Raw genomic sequence first — 23185 nt, 5'->3', positions numbered from 1 at the left:
AATACTAAATATTATACTTAATGACATATATGAAAAATACTTGAGAAATATGATTTATATAGGATAAATAGCTAATAATTTAAACAGGATCTCTGATGTCAGATTGCCTGGGTTCAAATCTTTATCTTGGCAAAGTTTACTCTGCTGTCTACCTTGGGCAAGTGATCTGTCTGAATGTCACTGTGTTTCAGTATGATGGGGTTAAGTATAGGGTGTGCAGTGTAGTAATGGAGCTGGTGCTATCGCTACCGGGGGGTGCTGTGCATTGCACAGTTTATAACAAATTTAGGACAAAATGTGGAAACAACTCTGATATGTAACACTGGGATAAATGAATTCTAGTATATCTGTGTAGTAAGATCTGTGAAGCCATTAAAAAGAATGAGAGAGGCTTACATGCTGTGTTAAGAAAAGATGCCCATAATGTATATTAAGTGAATAAAAGCAGATGTGGCTCAGGTATAGCATGATGTCAGCAGTTACACATGTGTATTACAAAATGTGCACAGGAAAAGAAATCCAGAGTATATCACAGAACGAAAGTCCAGTTTTTCTCCTGGAGAATAGATTACAAGAAACTTTTGCTTTTCCGTTTTACTGTTCTACAGATTTTAAACACTTTTTAAGATATCAAATGAGCTATAAAAATGAAAACTTTTAAGGAGCAAAATGCGCTGGATTAATATCAAATCATTCACATAATCTGTTTATAATAGAATATGTGACTCTACTCACACTCTCTGATCTGCTTCAATCCATCTGTGAAAATTTAGCAATCAATAATTTCCAGCTCTTCTTATCCAGGTAAGAGCCACCTTCTGCAATTAAAGTTAGTAACAAACCCTTGGGCTTCCCTGGTGGTTCAGTAGTAGAGAATCCACCTGCAGGCTCAATACCTGGGTTGGGAAGATCCCCTGGAGAAGAAAATGGCAACCCACTCCAGTATTCTCGCCTGGGAAATGCCATGGACCGAGGAGCCTGGTGGGCTACAGTCTGTGGGGTCACAGAAGAGTCGGACACAACTGAGCGACTAAACAGCAACAGTTCTGAAGTTTCTGACTTCCTGGTGGGGAAGCAGAGACCAAAGTGACACTGAAGGCTGCTGAGAGAAGTGGTTTTATTTATACGTGTTTACCAACTCTGCTTCCCGTTTACCTCTTAGTAAACACAGGATACCTGTAGCAGAGTCCCACCTCTGGGCATAGCATCATATGCAGAACTTCACACTCAGGATTGGAGGAGGGTCTTCCCTTGTGGCCTCTAGTAGGAGTCTAGAACACTCCAGTTGTACGTGCCTGCATTCCCTAACGTGATTTTGAGCCCATCAAAGAAGATTTTTGATAATAGTATAATAGCAAATCAGTCTGTTCTTGATACAAATGAAACTGGCCTAGAATTAGGGCCTTGGGTCCCATGGTCCCATGCGGGCCCTCTTCCCGCACCACTCACAAGGCTGTCTTGGACTGCCAATACACTCAGTCCCCTGCACGCGAATGAGTTCTGTTCCAAGAGCTTGTTCATAAGTTCAACAGAATTAGCCTAGGCACCCAACTAACACAATCAGGCTATATAGTATTATACTATAATAGGTTAATAATATTTTTTCAAAAATAACACATTAAAAAATACACCAAAAAAGTTTTTACCTTACAGTATAGTACCTTGAAAAGTATAGTAGTAGAGTATGATGGCTGGCATAAACTGGCATCAAGTGAACAGGCAGGTTCCTGACTGGAGCGGGGAGTGGAGGTGGAGGATTGGCGAGTTAAGGATCTCGGCGATGGGACACAGAGGATAAGCTGGTCTCCCTCATGCCGGCCCCGGGAGCACAGGCTGCATTCGGTTCTGTCCACCTTCTTGAAAGAATGATCCGATGATGCTGGGTAGTAAGTACATGCTGTACTGCTGCACTCTCTACAGTGAAATGCACAAAAGCACAACCACGTGTAGGGGGGGTGCACGCATGTGACAGTGTGCACCAAACACGTGAGCGAACGTAAACACGGTTGGGTGTGTACGTTTACATCTTTGCAAGTTCACAGCTTGGAGGTTCATATGCAGGGGACTTACTGCCTAGAGAAAAGGGACTTGTTCCACTTTTGCACAGGAGACACACTTAGTCTCTAATCTTGGATGTGGAAGATGAATAAAAAGTTGTGGGAGTAAGAGGGAGGGGACGTGTGTATACTTAACAGGTGACTCACGTTCTTGTGTGACAGAAACCAGCACAATATTGTGAAGCAGTTATCCTCCCCTTAAGAAGAAGTTTTTTTAAAGCTTAAAAATGATAAAATTTTAAAGAAAAGAAGTGTTATGAGGAAACTGGCTCAGGAATCAGGCTGCTGGGTTTGAGCATCATCTGTGATGTGCGGCTAAGCCACGCAGCCTCAGTTTCCGGTTAGAATGGAGACTGTCCTGCCACATGCGTCCTCAATCATCGTCTGCGTCAGATGAGTCCATGCACGTGTGTACTTAACACCATGCCTGGCGCCCAACGAGCAGTCAGTTCCTGTTGGTCCATTTCTCTTTGCCTCTCCTGATCCTCGTGGGGGTGGGAAGTGGAGGAGACAAGGGGAGAAATGTGCCTGGGTTTGATCACTTATACTGGGTCTCTCATTTCATTACTGTTCCCTCTCAAAAGCAACTCACTTCCCTTGTAAGGATTGCATCATCTTGGTGGTGGTTTAGTTACTAAGTGATATCTGACTCTCTGACTGCATGGACTGCAGCCTGCCAGGCTCCTCTGTCCATGGAATTCTCCAAGCAAGAGTACTAGAGTGGATAGCCTTTCCCTTCTCTAGGGGATCTTCCCCACCCAGGGATCAAACCTGGGTCTCCCGCATTGCACATGGATTCTTTACCAGCTGAGCCACAAGGGAAGGTCAATAATACTGGAGTTGGTAGCCTATCCCTTCTCCAGCAGATCTTCCCGACCCAAGAATTGAACCAGGGTCTCCTGCATTGCAGGTGGACTCTTAACCAACTGAGCTACCAGGGAAGCCCAAAAGTGAAAGTCAAAGTGAAAGTCACTCAGTCACATCTGACTCTTGTATAGTCCATGGAATTCTCCTGGCCAGAATACTGGAATAGATAGCTGTTCCATTCTCCAGGGGATCTTCCCGACCCAGGAATCCCAACCCGGGTCTCCTGCATGGCAGGCAGATTCTTTCCTGAATGAGCTAGGAGGGAAGCCTAGAATGATCCCTAAACTTTCTGTGTTCTTAGCCCTGTCTCCCAGGTGTTGCTTCCTCACACTGTAGTTTTGGAATTTGTACCTGTTTTCTTTTTCTTCCTGAGAAACGTGCCTCTCAGCAGTCTTGGTCCTTACTCTCCCCACCTCCCACATCTCTGACAGACTGAAACTTCCAGCCCCATCCCCACCTCCTAGCAACTTCTGGGCTGCTTAAGAATCAGCTCTTTTCAACCACGTTTTCTCTATTATAGTGTTCTTGGTGTGTGTCAGTCACATAAATAATGGAAATCAATGGCAGTTGGCAGGCTAAGCTAAACTGTGCTCTATATTCAGCAGAATGTTTATGATACCGTAGTGCTGTGAGAACTCTTGCACAGATTCCTTATTAAGAGCTCTGGGGTCTCTAGGAAGGTACTGTCATGAAACAGGCTGGACGGGGGGACAGTCCCCGAGCTGTAGCACTCCATGTCTTGTAGTAACACTAATAGTAATGGCTTGGGTCATGACTTCCAGAGAGTTTTTCCAAAATCTGAAGTTTGTTTACATCTGTCTCTGGGGATGTAGATTTTATTATTGGATAATTTCTTCTTGGTGGGGAAGAATCAAGTATTGGGGTTTACCTTTCTTCTCTGAACACATGCTTAATTCTACTTTAATGAGTTGTTTTATGTCAGGATGTGTTTTCTTTTTAAATTAGCACCTCTCCCACTTTTTTTTATTTTTAGGTGCACCAAATAAAAACCAACTGTGATTTTTTTTTTTTCTGTTGTTTATAGGTCCTCTTCCTGACGGATGGGAACAAGCCATGACTCAGGATGGAGAAATATACTATATAAACCACAAGAACAAGACCACCTCTTGGCTAGACCCCAGGCTTGACCCTCGTTTTGGTAAAGGTTCATCTCAAAATCTTTTAAAATATTTTTGATAACTGTTTTTTGGTATATGAATTTTGGAAGGTACATTTAAATTAAGTTGCATTGCTTTATAGTTTTAAAAAATGACTGCCTAGCCAACTTATCTATTACTATTTTTATGCCTTTCACTTTAAACTTGAATTTGGATGTAAATCAACTTTTTAGCTTTGACTTCTTGGGATGGGATTGGAGGAATCTTGTGGTGGTTTACTAACCAGACTCGCTGTTTCTTTCACATTTTTGAGAAGCACAGTGATCTTGTTTAAAATTACCTCTCTAGCTATAGAAATAATCAGGCTGTTGCTTCATCTAAAACCTGAAATAGCAGCTTTTGTCGGTGAGTGACCTGGTGTCTGCTTATGCTTAGCTTGAGAGAGCAGTGACTCCCATCCTGTGTCTCAGTGGTATAATGTTTTCTGTCCTCAGCTGGGGCGGGGACCCCTGTCACCTAGAGATAGGCCAGAAGCGTTTTTTCCCTTCTCTTCGTTTCTGCCCTCACTCCCCCACCCCACACCCATATTTTAAGGTTTTTTTTTTTCTGTGTTTTTCATTTAGGAAACAAAAAGTAAAGCCATATTTCTCCCTCAAATGACAAAAATCACCATTTGCACAAAGAAATACCCCCCTCCCAAATGTGCATATCTTGATAATAGTATACAAGCACTTCGGGGCCTTTTTAATCCATATTTTTTCACTGTTTTCCTTTCTTCAGTTGGGTTTCTGAGATATTTTTCCAAAGCCATGGAAAAATGAATCTAAAAAGGAGCAGATCGTTGTGGTTTTAAAGCTTTCGTCTTGGACTGGATGTAGCTAAATGAAAACAATGTGCAGATCACTGAGTAGGTCAGACTGCGGGAGCTCGGAACCTTTGAAGCTTTGCAGGGGTTGACCTAACAACAACTGCGGGGCCCTTACGGGAAGGAGGAATTAACTCCTTGAATGCCATCAGAACACAATCTGGGGTAAAAGGGGAGAAAGAAAACTACCCAGGACTGGGCAAAATAACTGCCCTGTTAGGAACGTTGCGAACAGTTCTGTGTTGGTATGTATACCTTTTAAAAACCCCGACATTTGGGTTTTTAACTTGAGAGAGCAGTGACTCCCATCTCTCTCTTGAGGCAGTGCCGCCCCAAGCTCACCATTGGTCAGCGTTATGAACCGACCCCTATTCAGGTAAAGTCAGAGTGGGATCAGGGCAGAGACTGTCTCTTTGGCTTAAATGCAAGCCTTTTGAGCTTCAAGACCTATTTGGGTGTTAAAAAAGTAATGTGGCATGTTAATAATTTGCAACTTCTGATTCTATTTAATATTTGAATAAGGCCTTGTGGTTGAAACAGGAACCCAAGTAAGGTAGAAAATTTAATAAATCTTGCCATTTGTATGGACTAGAATGATAACAGCCATGTTTCCTCAAATCATCTTTAATGAAATGAATTCAGCTTGTCCGCATTTGGAAATTTTAAAAAGTGGTTCTGTGGGATTTTTCTTTCCCTCTACATGAGGCTCTGAAAAATGATGATTAACTCTTAACTAGCTATAGAAATCAGCAGTTGGAACAAAAGTTTTTGTTTTGTTTTTAAGTATTTCCAGTTAGTAAAAAGTGAAGTAAATAAAGCAAGTTGGCTGTGAGCTTAAGTAGATCCGTTAATCACACATAGCTTGGTCTTTTGTTTTAAATGGGAGAAAGTACCAAAAAAATAATAGCCTCCCTCCCACCTCAACACATATGTACACACAGCGTACAATTAAGTATGCCAAGAAAAGGTTTCGTAAAATACTCTTACTGCTTTTAGTTTCCCCTTTTGGGCCCACTGTTGTATGTGTATTCCAGACAGGCTTGACAGCTTGCCAAAGCTTTTTATTTTGTGGCCCGACTTCTAATCTGTTCCAGACCTTTTCAGTCAGAGAGCTCAAGTGTAACTGAAGGGGAGCAGGAAAGGGGAAGAAAGAAGTGTGGGTTTCTCTGATCCAGAGTGACAGCAAATAGAGACAAGCTGTTAGCTGCTGAATTTGAAGGAGTTTTCCTTGAAATCTGAAGTTCTATGGTAGATTGCATTTTATCTGCCAAAAAAAAATAAACTATCCCCTTTCTGACCCTTTGAACCATGCAAACAGCAACAAATGATAGGTTGTTTCCTTCATGGTTGTGGAATTTGCTTTCCTATATTCCCTAAATCTATATTAAAGTATTTACCATTTTTTACATTACATTGACCTATGTCTTTTGACATTTTAGAGTGGAAAATACATTTGACCTCTGTATAAGCTTGACTTTATCACTTAATTGCCTTCAAACACCAGCCTCTTTTATATTTCTGTTCTTTATCAGATGCTTTGGAATAATTATATTTAGAATAATTTTTTTAATCAGTTCTTCACATCCCCCATGAAGTTAATAAGTTATTCATATAATATAAATTTAGGAAATTCATAATTTGTTATGTATTGGTTCCTTTTTATTCGATTTTCTTGTTCTTTAACATTTAAAAACTATATCTTTAAAAAAATTATTGAAGTTTTTATTTTATGTTGATTTACAGTATTAGTTTTAGGTATATCACTTAGTGATTCAACATTTTTATAGATGATACTCCATTTAAAGTTATTACAAAATAAAGACTGTTTCCCTGTGCTGTATTTTTCCCTGTTGCTTTTTTTTTTTTTACATAGTAGTTTGTATCTCTTAATCTCATGCCCCTTTCTTGCCCTTCTATGAAAACTACATATTTTTGACATTTATATTATTTTACAGCATTGATTGGTAATTTATAACAAATCATGAGGTAACATCCAGTGGCAATAAGAACTAGCTGATATTTACTGGCTGTGAAAAAAGAAGGGCTTTTATCTATTTTTAAGGAATCATACTAGGACTGTTTTTACACTTATTAAAGTAAGTTGATGCTTAAATATTACACAGGTGATTAAATTATTTCATGTTTACACTTTTTCCCCCTACAGATTTTATACTTGCAAACATAAAAAGTCTCATTTTCTTGTACATCGTAAGATTATTTATTTTATATAATATAGCCATATGAATATTTTCCAGTGAAAGCCCTAATGAAAGCAAGCCAAAAAAATTCCCATTCTTCAGAATGAAAAATCTACTCCAGAATACTAATGGTCAGTGAACTGATCTTTTATGTAATGTCCCTGTTTATGGGAAAGAACATATTAAATAGTGTTAGAATCTGTGTTTCTGGAAATAAGTGCTGATGGGACCACGGGGATTGAAAACACATTTGGTGTAAATAAAGTACTGGAACTAGAGATGTGGATTAAAAGGTGTATCTTTTGAGTCTTAAAGGAGGTAATAAATAACCTAGGTTGGCGAAAACACAATATCCTTTGTAATCACTAACAGCAATTCTGTGCATAGACATTCTATGCATGGAAATGTAACAGGTAATTAAAACCTAGAAGTTAATTTGGGTCCTTGGTTTCAAGATACTCCAAAACTTGCTTTTCAGTCACAAACTAAAAGTTGTTCAGCACACCTTTCTGATCACAGTTAAATATTTTGCATCAGTAGTTAAAAGTCTGTTTAATTTTTTAAGTGTTCAGACCTTTTCCCTTTAAGAGCAAATATTTCTGATAGCTGTTAAAAGTAATATTTTGCTTTTAATGAAGATGCACCTAATGACCAACTAAATATTTTTCCCTCTGTTGTAGAGGAAGGGAAAGCACTGAAGGCTATAGGAACTAACTCTGTAACTCCATTAATGGAGTCTTGGGTAGCTAGAATACCAGCTTCAGCTCATTCGAACTTTTACTGAAGCAAGTCTCTTGATATGCATGCATTAAAAACAAGTTTTTCCTTTGTTTTTTGTTCTGTTTTCCTTACCCTCTTTTAAATATTGCCTAGTGATCCTAAAATGTCAGTTTGGGTTGTGAACTATATTATTAACTACTTAGGGTGGGGAGGAAAAGCTGTTTCATTGTGTTTTAGGTAAATAGAGCTGTTGCTAACTGCAGCGTCTTAAAACAGATAAATCTCACTAAGTTTGGCACATAAAAGCACCTTGTGACTCTTCTCTTCACCTTTCCTCAGGGGAGGAGGAAAGGGGTGCCCTGGGCACTAAAGGAGCGTTTAGCGCCCTGACTCCTGCCCGGTGAGCCACGGTGCCACCCAGTCCTGTGACTGCAAACCCACCAACGTCCATTAAAAAAAAATACTGGGAGAGGTAGGGAATTCTGCCCCAAGTTTCAGTTTCTCTGAGATCTAGGAAAATCGTGACTTACCGAGTTACATAGTTAAGTGACAGAACTAGAATCTGGACTTGATCTTTTGACACCCAGAATTTTAAAGAAATCTAGATTGCAAGCAGTTAATCTTTAGAAACACACCTAAGTCACCAATACTAATACATGGAAATTTCAGAAGGAGGAAGATGACAGTGGTTAATGCATTTACTTATGTACCGTGACTTATATGTTGTGACTCATCTTGAGGAAATTACCAAGGTAGTGAGTTTCCAGCTACAGAAGTGAAACCATACAGTTGAATTGTCAGGCCTCGCCTCTTCCACATCCTTAAGAGATTACCTTCCAACCTCACCTTTGACCTTTCCCTCGATTTGACCTTTCCCTCAACTAGGAACTTACCACATTACAAGTCAGTCCATTTTGTTTAAGGAAGATTCTAATGACCAGAAAGTATGTATTCCTTTATTACTCAGAAATTTACTTCCCTTCAAATTTGTGAATACAGTCCTAATATCAGAACATTCTCTTTTAACTGGTTTCTCTAGTTTTTTCCATGCAGTAAGAGTTCTGAGTTCTTTACTAGTTTAATTCTCTTCTTCTGGATGCCTTTCATTTAACTAGTGCCTCTTTAAAGGTAACAGTCAGTGTAGTTTTTAAATGCACATTATCCAGTGAGAAAAACAATTGCAACACTTCTGTGACCTGGCATTTTATATGACCTTGAAAAATCCTTTAAAAGAAATTAGCATCCTGTTTTCTCCATAGTAGTTGCATAATACATTCAATATGAATTTGAATAGAACTGTGATGCAGAAAAATTCAATATGAAGTAAATTGTGATGTAGAAAAATGTACCTCCTCAGTTAGAAATCAGGAGACCCAAGTTATTCTGGTATCACAATATAACCAATTCATTCAGAAAGATACCTGACTTCTCAGCTTATTTGGACTCATATACTGGATGCTTTTAAGAATATTTCCAGTCCTTAATTATTGTCATTCTCTGACTCTTTGCAACCCCATGAATTGGGGCCCTCCAAGCTCCTCTGTCCACGGGATTCTCTAGGCAAGAATACTGGAGTGGGTTGCCGTTCCCTTCTCCAGGGGCTTTTCCATACCCAGGGACTGAACCCGAGCCTCCTGCATTACAGGAAGATTCCTTACCATCTGAACCCCCAGGGACGCCCCTTCTTAATTATTGTGATTTAATATAATATGCTAGAGTATGAAATCTTCAGTGGCTGCTTTGGATCCTTACTTAAGGTTACTTCTCAATAGCTTTCTGGATTTGAGTGCCCTGAGGTTTCAAAGATACTTTTGAACTATTTATTGTACCATTTAAGTTTAGCTTTTGGCCCTCTGGTCACAGCTGGAAATTACTTGTGAAGAGGAGACTAGGAAATCTTCCAGCTTAATCTAAAGATAAGCCTTATCACATGGTGAGTATGCCCAGGCAAACATCTGACAGGGAATGGCCAGTGCTGGATGGAAGAGTTAAGTTTTGTCTACACTGTGAAACTCTGACACATGTAGGAATTTAATGCATGTGTTAGTGGGGTTCAGCTTTACTGTCTTAAAGATGGATACAGTTTTGGTGTGCTTGGTTTCTAAAATTTAGAACTTCCCTAAAGTTGCTGTAATAGAAAGCCTGATGTAAGTTGATTTGAAGTATAACTCCAGGCCATGTGCTCAGTGAAGCTCAATTTAAAACACACTGTTAGAGATTGTTACAAATTGTTGCCCTCACTATTTTTTTTTAAGTAAAAATTAAATAAACACTGAAATGAACGTTTTCATGTGTAAGGTTATGGACTGTCAAAGTTAGTTCAAACTTGAGGTTTGCAGTTTTAGTCTTTTTTGCTTTTAATTTATGTTATATTCGGGAGGATAGTGTCAAAATAGTCTATTATTCATATATGCAATCTCTTCTATTCGTTGAGGGTGCGTAGACATCCACTGTTGTTCAGTCGCCCATTCGTGTCCAACTCTCTGCAGCCCCATGGACTGCAGCACGCCAGGCCTCCCTGTCTGCACCATCTCCTGAAGTGCCCAAGTTCGTGCCCATTGCATTGGTGTTGCCATTCAGCCATCTCATCTTCTGATGCCCACTCCTCCTCACATACATTAATGAGGTGAAGTTAGTACATATTTTCTACTTGATGATGGTTCAGTGACACAAATAATTACATAGTGAAGAAGTATTTTCTTTGTATAGCGAGTGATAATTTAAATTAATGGCTTGTGTTACTAAAACTCCTCCCATCAGACATAAGAAAATATATTTTTAAAAGAAACCTGTGTTTCAAGTTACATTTGCATCAGTTCAGTTCAGTTCATTGCTCAGTTGTGTCCGACTCTTTGCGACTCCATGAATTGCAGCACGCCAGGCCACCCTGTCTATCACCAACTCCTGGAGTTCATTCAAACTCACATCCATCGAGTTGGTGATGCCATCCAGCCATCTCCTCCTCTATCGTCTGCTTCTCCTCCTGCCCCCAATCCCTCCCAGCATCAGAGTCTTTTCCAGTGAGTCAACTCTTCACATGAGGTGGCCAAAGTATTGGACTTCAGCTTTAGCATCAGTCCTTCCAGGACTGATCTCCTTCAGAATGGACTGGTTGGATCTCCTTGCAGTCCAAGGGACTCTCAAGAGTTCTCCAACACCACAGTTCAAAAGTATCAATTCTTCGGGACTCAGCTTTCTTCACAGTCCAACTCTCACATCCATACATGACCACTGGAAAAACCATAGCCTTGACTAGACGGACCTTTGTTGACAAAGTAATGTCTCTGCTTTTGAATATGCTATCTAGGTTGGTCATACCTTTCCTTCCCAGGCGTAATTTCATGGCTGCAGTCACCATCTGCAGTGATTTTGGAGCCCAAAAAAATAAAGTCTGACCCTGTTTCCACTGTTTCCCCATCTATTTGCCATGAAGTGATGGGACCAGATGCCATGATCTTAGTTTTCTGAATGTTGAACTTAAGCCAACTTTTTCACTCTCCTCTTTCACTTTCATCAAGAGGCTTTTGAGTTCCTCTTCACTTTCTGCCATAAGGGTGGTGTCATATGCATACCTGAGGTTATTGATATTTCTCCCAGCAACCTTGATTCCAGCATCACCTTTGCATTAATAGCAAGTGTCTTATAAAATGCACTGAAGAAGAGATCCATTTGGTGGTGCCACTTTTTGTGCCAACTCAGAGATTCAGATAAACAGAAAAAGAGATTATAGACTTCCGGAGGGAAAAGCCAGATAGATTTCTGCTGCAATCAGTTGGAGTGACTTAGAAGGGGAGTGGTTCCTATTCTTTGTTTTATGCTCATGTTGTTCTGCTACCCTGGTTGCTGAGGTCACTTCAGAACTCATTCTGGATTCACTTCAATTTGGAGATTCTCCTGTGCATTACTAATAGCATCCTACTAACCAGGGATAAAAACTTTTTGTACTTACTCATTCAGCAGATGTGTGCCAGTTACGTACCAGGCACTATGCTAACAGTTGGGGGCTGGGGGTTGCAGGCTACTGAGTAAGTAAACCATTACAAAACCTGTTAAATACAATGAAGGGCTTTATCATAAGGTGCTTCAAAAGGGAATGAGGTGAGGTAGTCAGGAACACTTTTTTGAAGTGGGACATTCAAGGATGAGAAGCCAGTCAAGCTCTACACTATATAAAAGGACCAGTTTTTGTGCTTAGCTGTCAAAACTCAGATTCTTCTCTTTTAAATTAAAATTCCCCTAGTGAAAGAGTAATAAATTACATGTAATTAGAAATAAAGCTATTGTTAATGGGACTATTTACTCATTAATCTAACATGAATTCTTGATGCCAGGTAGATTTTAAAACGTTACTCCCTGTCTCTTTATAGACCAGTCATTTCATTATTTGTACTTTAAACACTGTTTTCATAGTCGAGGGAAAAACATAGTTATGTCCTGGAGACAGAGCTGAAGGCTAGTTAAGACTGCTTCTCCCTTCTCCTCCTCACCTCATTTAGCAACTCCTGTGTCCTGCCCCAAACTGCTTAATGAGGTGATGAGGAGAAAATGTTCTGTTGAATGTTTTTTAAGCTCTATTCACAATTGTATTGTTTGAAAAATACCATTATAATGAATTTTCATGCCAGACTTTTGATAGATGGTTGAAGGAAGATGATATCAAATTGACCTTAGTTAGTTAGTTAGTTCAGTCGCTCAGTCGTGTCCAACTCTTTGTAACTTCATGGACCGAAGCACGTCAGGCCTCCCTGTCCATCACCAACTCCCGGAGTTCACCCAAACTCATGTGCATTGACTTGGTGATGCCATCCAGCTATCTCATCCTCTGTCGTCCCCTTCTCCTCCTGTCCCCAATCCCTCCCAGCATCAGGGTCTTTTCCAATGAGTCAGCTCTTTGCATGAGATGGCCAAAGTATTGGAGTTTCAGCCTCAGCATCAGTCTTTCCAATGGACACCCAGGACTGATCTCCTTTAGGATGGACTGGTTGGATCTCCTTGTAGTCCAAGGGACTCTCAGGAGTCTTCTCCAATACCACAGTTCAAAAGCATCAATTAGTTCGGTGCTCAGCTTTCTTCACAGTCCAACTCTCACATCCATACATGACCACTGGAAAAACCATAGCCTTGACTAGACGGACCTTTGTTGGCAAAGTAATGTCTCTGCTTTTGAATATGCTATCTAGGTTGGTCACAACTTTCCTTCCAAGGAGTAAGGGTCTTTTAATTTCATGGCTGCAGTCACCATCTGCAGTGATTGTGGAGCCCAGAAAGATAAAGTCTGACCCTGTTTCCACTGTTTCCCCATCTATTTCCCATGAAGTGATGGGACCAGATGCCATGATCTTCGTTTTCTGAATGTTAAGCTTTAGGCCAACTTTTTCACTCTCTTTCACTTTCATCAAGAGGCGTTTTAGTTCCTCTTCACTTTCTGCCATAAGGGTGGTGTCATCTGCATACCTGAGGTTATTGATATTTCTCCTGGCAATTTTGATTCCAGCTTGTGCTTCTTCCAGCCCAGCGTTTCTCATGATGTACTCTGCATATAAGTTAAATAAGCAGGGGGACGATATACAGCGTTGACGTACTCCTTTTCCTATTTGGAACCAGTCTGTTGTTCCATGTCCAGTTCTAACTGTTGCTTCCTGACCTGCATATAGGTTTCTCAAGAGGCAGGTCAGGTGGTCTGGTATTTCCGTCTCTTTCAGAATTTTCCACAGTTTATTGTGATCAAAATAAAGACATTATTGATATTTTTGAGTAGTTTATAAAGATTCAAGTACTTTAACCCAGTTTGGGGGGCCTGGAGTTTGATAATTCGAAAGGGAGAAAAGTACAGAGTGTGCCTAGCGTGGACTGGTAGAGGAGGTTAGCTGTTAGCACGTCATGCAGACCAAAGCCACAATGAGACACCACTTTATTCTCAGTAAGATGGCTGAAGCGAAGGACAGGCATCGATAAGTGCTGGCGAGCACGTGCAGCAGTTGGCACCCTCGTCCATTGTCCATGTGATTGAAAACGGAGGCAGCCACTCAAGAAAACCGTTTTGTTGCAGTTTCTCAGAAAGTTGCACCCACTGTGCGACCCAGCAATTCCGTGCCCTAGATACGTATGCCCGCAAGAGGAAACCATATGTCCATACAAAAACCTGCAAACTTGAATGTCTGTAGCCACATGATTCATAAAAACCAAAAGATGAAAATAACAGATATTCCATCAACTGATGAACAAACAAAATGTAGTAAATCTGTACAATGGAAAGTTATTCCATGATAAAAAGGAGTAAAATGCTGACACATGCTATAATATGGATGAATCTAGAAAACATACTAAGTGAAACAAGCCAGTCTCAAAATTGATTCCACATATATGACCTGTTCAGAATAGGCAGTTCCAAAGAGACAAAGTAGTTTAATGATTACCAGCAACTGGGGAAGGGGCAGCAGAAAGTGTACTCACTAAGGAATACTTGGCTTCTTTGGGGGATGATGAAAATGTTCTGAAATTAGATAATGGTGATGATTACACACAGTCCTATGACTTTATTAAAACTGATAAAGGGGTGAAGTATCTCAGAATAACTTTTCATTTAGGTAGGTATAGCTTTAGAGTGTTGGGACACATCTTTTGCATATTGATAATGAAAAGGTATTCAGTCGTTAAATTAGGACCCTAGCCTTATTTAAAATACATAAATTATTGTGCCAGTTAGTAACAACTTTTTGTAGACAGTGCAGTTCCCTCAGTCATATTGAAATACTGAACTAGCAGTAGGAGTTTTGTGTTTTGTTTTTACCGTTTTAAGACTGATAGGTGGCCTGTTAGATTGTTTTCAGAAAACTTTCATTTCTTCTAATAAGCCTGCTATTTTGCAGAAGTCTGAAGTATCTTGTTAATACAGGAAAAACCTAAAAGTTCTTTCTAAATGTTATGAACAAACTAATACAGTCATTCTAACATGTAACCATGTAATGTCTGAAACTTGATAAAATATTAGACAAAGTAAAGAAGTGCTTTCTTGTATTGTGGGAGGTTTGATGTGAGCTAATGTTTTAAAAGTTGAAAAAAATGTTTCTAGGTTTAAATTTACACTTAATGACATTACTGGGATAGACTTTATTATCAAAGTCTACAGTTGATTGCCAGATCTGAAATACTTTGTAATATTACAAGATTGAAGATAACAATTACGCAAACTTAAAATTTGTCTGAAGTTTGAAAACTCATGTTTAGAATGACATTTAGAAACAACCCATGGTGACGACCTCCTTTGGTCTTTTTTTTTCCCTTCAGTAATTGCTGATTGTATAATTTGCTACCATAAAGCTGTCAGGACTGATTTGCTTCTGACTGATTTGTTCAAGTTATGAAATAGTAACTTGGAAGTTACTATTAGGCAGCAGACTCTGAATTTTTAAATATAGCATATTTTAAAAAATTCTATCCTGTTTTAGAGATTTACTTTCTCTTTACCTTTAAAACTGGAAACATTTGGATTTTGGTGGTTGATCATTTAGGGGAAGAAGTTGGTAATGCAGTTCTTTTCTTTTTAACTGCCCTGCTCCCTTCCCCCATGAAACAAAGCCTGTCTTGTTTCTTGCCTGCTTGTGAGGTCTCTGGTGCACCCCATGTGGGTGCGCTGCTCTGTGCTTTGTTGAAATGCTGGAGATGGTCAGAAGGTAAAGAATGGGATGCTTCTGAAGAGAAGAAATCCCAGCTTCAGTGGATAAACAAGGTTGTTTGAGTTGGTCATTTAAGTGAACTCTTAGTACAGAAACTTGTAGGACGGCTTGTATCCACAGGTAACAAACAGCATTTAAGTAAACAACCAAAAGGACTGACCATTATTTGCCAGAGAAACTATCTATTGCATATTTTGTGCACATTTCTTTTTATTTTGTGGAGTTTTTACTCTGTCTTTTGATACCCTATTTTTCCCTTCTGTGGTTTTTAGCAGTCAGCGTAGGTTTGAAAACGACTTTACCAGTCAGTTCAGTGTGCCATCAGCGGTGGTCGCTGTCGTTACTGGTTACTGCTAATGGCATCTAATTCTGAGAAACTGGTGAGAAGCAGAGGATAGTTAGGTTTATTTTCGTACGATATTGTCCAGCCTAGTTTTCACAAGAATATATATTTACATTAATGTGTTATATGCAATATTAATAAAAACACAATGTGGAAAGTTCAAAGTTTTCTTTTTTAATGTTTCTAAATAACCCTAGAATCTGTTTTGAAATCCGTCATATTTTATCATTTCAACACTTTCCAACTTACTTATGGGTTATTTTCTAGCAGTTTTTTTTTTTTTATAACTGCTTGGAATGGAAAACGTTTTTCCCAGTAGTTTTTGGCTCTAGACCTCAGATACTTAGAGGTTCACCATACGTGACAGATATTCAGATCAGTCCCCAGTTCATATTTAACTCATATTTTCAAAACTGACATAACATAATGTATGAAAACATCTCTTTGAGAAAATGTTGAGTGCCCTTTGGGAATGCCAGGAACATTTTCACCAAAGAGATGGATCCTTAGGGAGGTTGAGCTAAGGCTCAAACTCTACCACTTATTTTTTTCCTGTTTAGATCTTGTAGGAAAATATAGATCTTGTAGATAAATAAATTTAGAACTTGTAGATAAATATACATATCTTTGTGAATCATAAAATACTTAGGAACAGTGACAAGCATGATGGAGTGGAGCAGTGGGGGAGAGACGGTATGGGAATTCAAGTCAAGGTAGTTACACGTCAGTTCAGTTTCTCAGTCATGTCTGACTCTTTGCAATACCCTGGACTGCACCACACCAGGATTCCCTGTCTATCACCATCTCCTGGAGTTTGCTCAAACTCATGTCCATCAAGTCGGTGATGCCATCCAATCAGCTCATGCTCTGTCATCCCCTCTTCCTCCTGCCTTCAGTCTTTCCCAGCATCAGGGTCTTATTAAAAAAGTCAGTTTTCACTATAAAAGCAGTGCTAAGAGGAAAGTTCATAACACTACAGGCATACCTCAAGAAACAAGAAAAAAGTCAAATAAATAACCTAACTCTACACCTAAAGCAACTAGAAAAGGAAGAATTGGAGAACCCCAGAGTTAGTAGAAGGAAAGAAATCTTAAAAATTAGGGCAGAAATAAATGCAAAAGAAACAAAAGAGACCATAGCAAAAATCAACAAAGCCAAAAGCTGGTTCTTTGAAAGGATAAATAAAATTGACAAACCATTAGCCAGACTCATCAAGAAGCAAAGAGAGAAAAATCAAGTCAGTAAAATGAGAAATGAAAATGGAGAGATCACAACAGACCACACAGAAATACAAAAGATCATAAGAGACTACTATCAGCAATTATATGCCAATAAAATGGGCAACATGGAAGAAATGGACAAATTCTTAGAGAAGTACAGTATTCCAAAACTAAACCAGGAAGAAATAGAAAATCTTAACAGACCCATCACAAGCACGGAAATTGAAACTGTAATCAGAAATCTTCCAGCAAACAAAAGCCCAGGTCCAGACGGCTTCACAGCGGAATTCTACCAAAAATTTCGAGAAGAGCGAACACCTATCCTACTCAAACTCTTCCAGAAAATTGCAGAGGAAGGTAAACTTCCAAACTCATTCTATGAGGCCACCATCACCCTAATACCAAAACCTGACAAAGATGTCACAAAAAAAGAAAACTACAGGCCAATATCACTGATGAACATAGATGCAAAAATCCTCAACAAAATTCTAGCAATCAGAATACAACAACACATTAAAAAGATCATACACCATGACCAAGTGGGCTTTATCCCAGGGATACAAGGATTCTTCAATATCCACAAATCAATCAATGTAATTCACCACATTAACAAATTGAAAACTAAAAGCTGTATGATTATCTCAATAGATGCAGAGAAGGCCTTTGACAAAATTCAACATCCATTTATGATAAAAACTCTCCAGAAAGCAGGAATAGAAGGAACATACCTCAACATAATAAAAGCTATATATGACAAACCCACAGCAAACATTATCCTCAATGGTGAAAAATTGAAAGCATTTCCCCTAAAGTCAGGAACAAGACAAGGGTGCCCACTTTCACCGCTACTATTCAACATAGTTCTGGAAGTTTTGGCCACAGCAATCAGAGCAGAAAAAGAAAGAAAAGGAATCCAAATTGGGAAAGAAGAAGTAAAACTCTCATTGTTTGCAGATGACATGATCCTCTACATAGAAAACCCTAAAGACTCCACCAGAAAATTACTAGAGCTAATCAATGAATATAGTAAATTTGCAGGATATAAAATCAACACACAGAAATCCCTCGCATTCCTATACACTAATAATGAGAAAGTAGAAAAAGAAATTAAGGAAACAATTCCATTCACCATTGCAACGAAAAGAATAAAATACTTAGGAATATATCTACCTAAAGAAACTAAAGACCTATATATAGAAAACTATAAAACACTGGTGAAAGAAATCAAAGAGGACACTAATAGATGGAGAAATATACCATGTTCATGGATCAGAAGAATCAATATAGTGAAAATGAGTATACTACCCAAAGCAATTTACAAATTGAATCCAATCCCTATCAAGCTACCAGCAATATTTTTCACAGAACTAGAACAATAATTTCAAGATTTGTATGGAAATACAAAAAACCTCGAATAGCCAAAGCAATCTTGAGAAAGAAGAATGGAACTGGAGGAATCAACTTGCCTGACTTCAGGCTCTACTACAAAGCCACAGTCATCAAGACAGTATGGTACTGGCACAAAGACAGACATATAGATCAATGGAACAAAATAGAAAGCCCAGAGATAAATCCACACACATATGGACACCTTATCTTTGACAAAGGAGGCAAGAATATACAGTGGAGTACAGACAATCTCTTTAACAAGTGGTGCTGGGAAAACTGGTCAACCACTTGTAAAAGAATGAAACTAGATCACTTTCTAACACTGCACACGAAAATAAACTCAAAATGGATTAAAGATCTAAATGTAAGACCAGAAACTATAAAACTCCTAGAGGAGAACATAGGCAAAACACTCTCCAACATAAATCACAGCAGGATCCTCTATGATCCACCTCCCAGAATTCTGGAAATAAAAGCAAAAATAAACAAATGGGATCTAGTTAAAATTAAAAGCTTCTGCACAACAAAGGAAAATATAAGCAAGGTGAAAAGACAGCCTTCTGAATGGGAGAAATAATAGCAAATGAAACAACTGACAAACAACTAATCTCAGAAATAAACAAGCAACTTATGCAGCTCAATTCCAGAAAAATAAACAGCCCAATCAAAAAATGGGCCAAAGAACTAAATAGACATTTCTCCAAATAAGACATACGGATGGCTAACAAACACATGAGAAGATGCTCAACATCACTTATTATTAGAGAAATGCAAATCAAAACCACAATGAGGTACCACTTCACACCAGTCAGAATGTCTGCAATCCAAAAATCTGCAAGCAATAAATGCTGGAGAGGGTGTGGAGAAAAGGGAACCCTCCTACACTGTTGGTGGGAATGCAAACTAGTACAGCTATTATGGAGAACAGTGTGGAGATTCCTTAAAAAATTGCAAATAGAACTGCCATATGACCCAGCAATCCCACTACTGGGCATACACACCGAGGAAACCAGAATTGAAAGAGACACATGTACCCCAATGTTCATCGCAGCACTGTTTATAATAGCCAGGACATGGAAACAACCTAGATGTCCATCAGCAGATGAATGGATAAGAAAGCTGTGGTGCATATACACAATGGAGTATTACTCAGCTGTTAAAAAGAATACATTTGAATCAGTTCTCTTGAGATGGATGAAACTGGAGCTGATTATACAGAGTGAAGTAAGCCAAAAAGAAAAACACCAATACGGTATACTAACACATATATATGGAATTTAGAAAGATGGCAATGATGACCCTGTATTCAAGACAGCCAAAAAGACACAGATGTGTATAGCGGACTTTTGGACTCAGAGGGAGAGGGAGAAGGTGGGATGATTTGGGAGAATGGCATTGAAACATGTATACTATCATGTAAGAATCGAATCACCAGTCTATGTCTGATGCAGGATACAGCATGCTTGGGGCTGGTGCACGGGGATGACCCAGAGGGATGTTGTGGGGAGGGACGTGGGAGGGGGGTTCATGTTTGGGATCGCACGTACACCCGTGGTGGATTCATGTCAATGTATGGCAAAACCAATACAGTATTGTAAAGTAAAATAAAGTTAAAATAAAAATTTTAAAATAAATAAATAGCTAAAAAAGTCAATTTTTCACATCAGGTGGCCAGAGTATTGGAGCATCAGCATTAGTCCTTCCAATGAATATTCAGGACTCATTTCATTTAGGGTGGACTGATTGGATCTCCTTGGTGTCCAAGGGACTCTCAAGACTCTCCTCCAACACCACAGTTCAAAAGCATCAGTTCTTCTGCACTCAGCTTTCTTTATGGTCCAACTCTCACATCTGTACATGACTACTGGAAAAACCATAGCTTTGACTGGATGAACGTTTGTCAGCAAAGTAATGTCTCTGCTTTTTAGTATTCTGTCTAGGTTTCTCATAGCTTTTCTTCTAAGGAGCAAGCGTCTTTTAATTTCATGGCTGCAGTCACCATCTGCAGTGATTTTGGAGCCTAAGAAAATAAGTCTGTCACTGTTTCCATTGTTTCTCCATCTATTTGACATGAAGTCATGGGACTGGATGCCATGATCTTAGTCTTTTGAATGCTGAGTTTCAAGCCAGCTTTTTCATTCTCCTCTTTCATTTTCATCAAGAGGTCTTTCGTTCCTGTTCACTTTCTGCCATAAGAGTGGTGTCATCTACATATCTGAGGTTATTGATATTTCTCCCAGCAATCTTGATTCCAGCTTGTGCTTCATCCAGCCCAGGTTTTCTCATGATATACTCTGCATAGAAGTTAAATAAGCAGGGTGACAATATACAGCCTTGACGTCCTCCTTTTCCTATTTGGAACCAGTCTGTTGTTCCATGTCCAGTTCTAACTGTTGCTTCTTGACCTGCATACAGATTTCTCAAGAGGCAGGTCAGGTGGTCTGGTATTCCCATCTCTTGAAGAGTTTTCCACTTTGTTGTGATCCACACAGTCAAAGGCTTTGGCATAGCCAAGAAACAGATGTTTTTCTGGAACTCTCTTGCCTTTTGTATGATCCAGTGGATGTTTGCAATTTGATTTCTGGTTCCTCTGTGTTTTCTAAATCTAGTGTGAACATCTGGAAGTTCATGGTTCACGTACTGTTGAACCCTTGCTTGGAGAATTTTGAGCATTACTTTGCTATGTGTGAGATGAGTGCAGTTGTGTGGTAGTTTGAACATTCTTTGGCATTGCCTTTGTTAGGGCAGTGCCTTTCATTGGAATGAAAACTGACCTTTTCTAGTCCTGTGGCCCCTGCTCATTATCTGAAAAACTAGTAATCTCAAGTTTTAGAAAGAACTGTTGGGAGAGGAGAGGAGGCTAACATTTTGGAGCACATATTGTCTTCCAGGAATATAACAGAAGCTTTCCATTTTACTTATAAGCCCCACAATGGCATCCACTGGCTCAGTGGTAGAGAATCCTCCTGCCACTGTTGGAGACACAGGTTCAGTCCCTGTCAGGAAGATCCCTAGAGGAGGAAATGGCAACCCATTCCGGTGTTCTTGCTTGGCAAATTTCATTGATGGAGGATCCTGGTGGGCTACAGTCCTTGGGGTTGCAGAGTTGGACACAACTGAGTGACTGAGCACACACACCCACAGTGATCCATCCCCAACGTATAATTGAGGAAACTGAGAATTGGACGAAGTACTGAACTGATGTGCTGACTCTAATCATGGTTTGTTTGACTCTAAAGGCCATGTTTTTTATATCATGGTATGAAACAACAGAATGGGAAAGACGAGAGATCTCTTCAAGAAAATTAGAGATAACCAAGGGAACATTTCATCCAAAGATGGGCTCGATAAAGGATAGAAATGGTTTGGACCTAACAGAAGCAGAAGATATTCAGAAGAGGTGGCAAGAACACACAGAAGAACTGTACAAAAAAGAGCTTCACAACCCAGATAATCGTGATAGTGTGATATCTCACCTAGAGCCAGACATCCTGGAATGTGAAGTCAAGTGGGCCTTAGAAAGCATCACTGTGAACAAAGCTAGTGGATGTGATGGCATTCCAGTTGAGCTATTTCAAATCCTGAACGATGATGCTGTGAAAGTGCTGCACTCAATATGCCAGCAAATTTGGAAAACTCAGCAGTGGCCACAGGACTGGAAAAGGTCAGTTTTCATTCTAATCCCAAAGAAAAGCAATGCCAAAGAATGCTCAAACTACCGCACAATTGCACTCATCTCACATGCTAGTAAAGTAATGCTCAAAATTCTCCAAGCCAGGCTTCAGCAATACATGAACCGTGAACTTCCAGATGTTCAAGCTGGTTTTAGAAAAGGCAGAGGAACCAGAGATCAAATTGCCAACATCCACTGGATCATGGAAAAAGCAAGAGAGTTCCAGAAAAACATCTATTTCTGCTTCATTGACTATGCCAAAACCTTTGACTGTGGATCACAATAAACTAGAAAATTCTGAAAGAGATGGGAATACCAGACCACCTGACCTGCCTCTTGAGAAACCTATATGCAGGTCAGGAAGCAACAGTTAGAACTGGACATGGAACAACAGACTGGTTCCAAATAGGAAAAGGAGTATGTCAAGGCTGTATATTGTCCCCCTGCTCATTTAACTTATATGCAGAGTACATCATGAGAAACACTGGGCTGGAAGAAGCACAAGCTGGAATCAGGGTTGCCAGGAGAAATATCAATAACCTCAGATAGGCAGATGACACTACCCTTATGGGCAGAAGGTGAAGAGGAACAAGCCTCTTGATGAAAGTGAAAGAGGAGAGTGAAAAAGTTGGCTTAAAGCTCAACATTCAGAAAACAAAGATCATGGCATCTGGTCCCATCACTTCATGGGAAATAGATGGGGAAACAGTGGCTGCCTTTATTTTGGGGGGCTCCAAAATCACAGCAGATGGTGATTGCAGCCATGAAATTAAAAGACCCTTACCCCTTGGAAGGAAAGTTATGACCAACCTAGATAGCATATTCAAAAGCAGAGACATTACTTTGTCAACAAAGGTCCATCTAGTCAAGGCTATGGTTTTTCTGGTGGTCATGTATGGACGTGAGAGTTGGACTGTGAAGAAAGCTGAGGGCCGAAGAATTGATACTTTTGAACTGTGGTTTTGGAGAAGAGTCTTGAGAGTCCCTTGGACTGCAAGGAGATCCAACCAGTCCATTCTAAAGGAGATCAGTCCTGGGTGTTCATTGGAAGGACTGATG

General features: G+C 39.5%; 1 protein-coding gene across 9 annotated transcripts in view; it reads left to right on the top strand.

Annotated features, from left to right (window-relative positions):
* YAP1 (Yes1 associated transcriptional regulator) overlaps positions 1-23185 on the top strand; it is a 141187-nt gene that overhangs the window by 89754 nt on the left and 28248 nt on the right. For 4 of the 9 annotated variants that reach the window (XM_068989295.1, XM_068989292.1, XM_068989294.1 and 1 more), the window contains exon 4: positions 3970-4083. The exons of 4 other annotated variants lie outside the window; for them this stretch is intronic. In XM_068989295.1, the coding sequence (XP_068845396.1) occupies positions 3970-4083 (114 nt within the window). Of the gene's footprint in view, positions 1-3969; positions 4090-23185 lie in introns of all 9 variants that reach the window. One more of the 9 variants, XM_068989300.1, reaches the window with a different exon arrangement.

The sequence above is a fragment of the Capricornis sumatraensis genome, chromosome 16 (assembly GCF_032405125.1).
Source record: "Capricornis sumatraensis isolate serow.1 chromosome 16, serow.2, whole genome shotgun sequence".
Lineage (NCBI taxonomy): Eukaryota > Metazoa > Chordata > Mammalia > Artiodactyla > Bovidae > Capricornis > Capricornis sumatraensis.
This window is presented reverse-complemented; position numbering and strand designations above follow the sequence as displayed.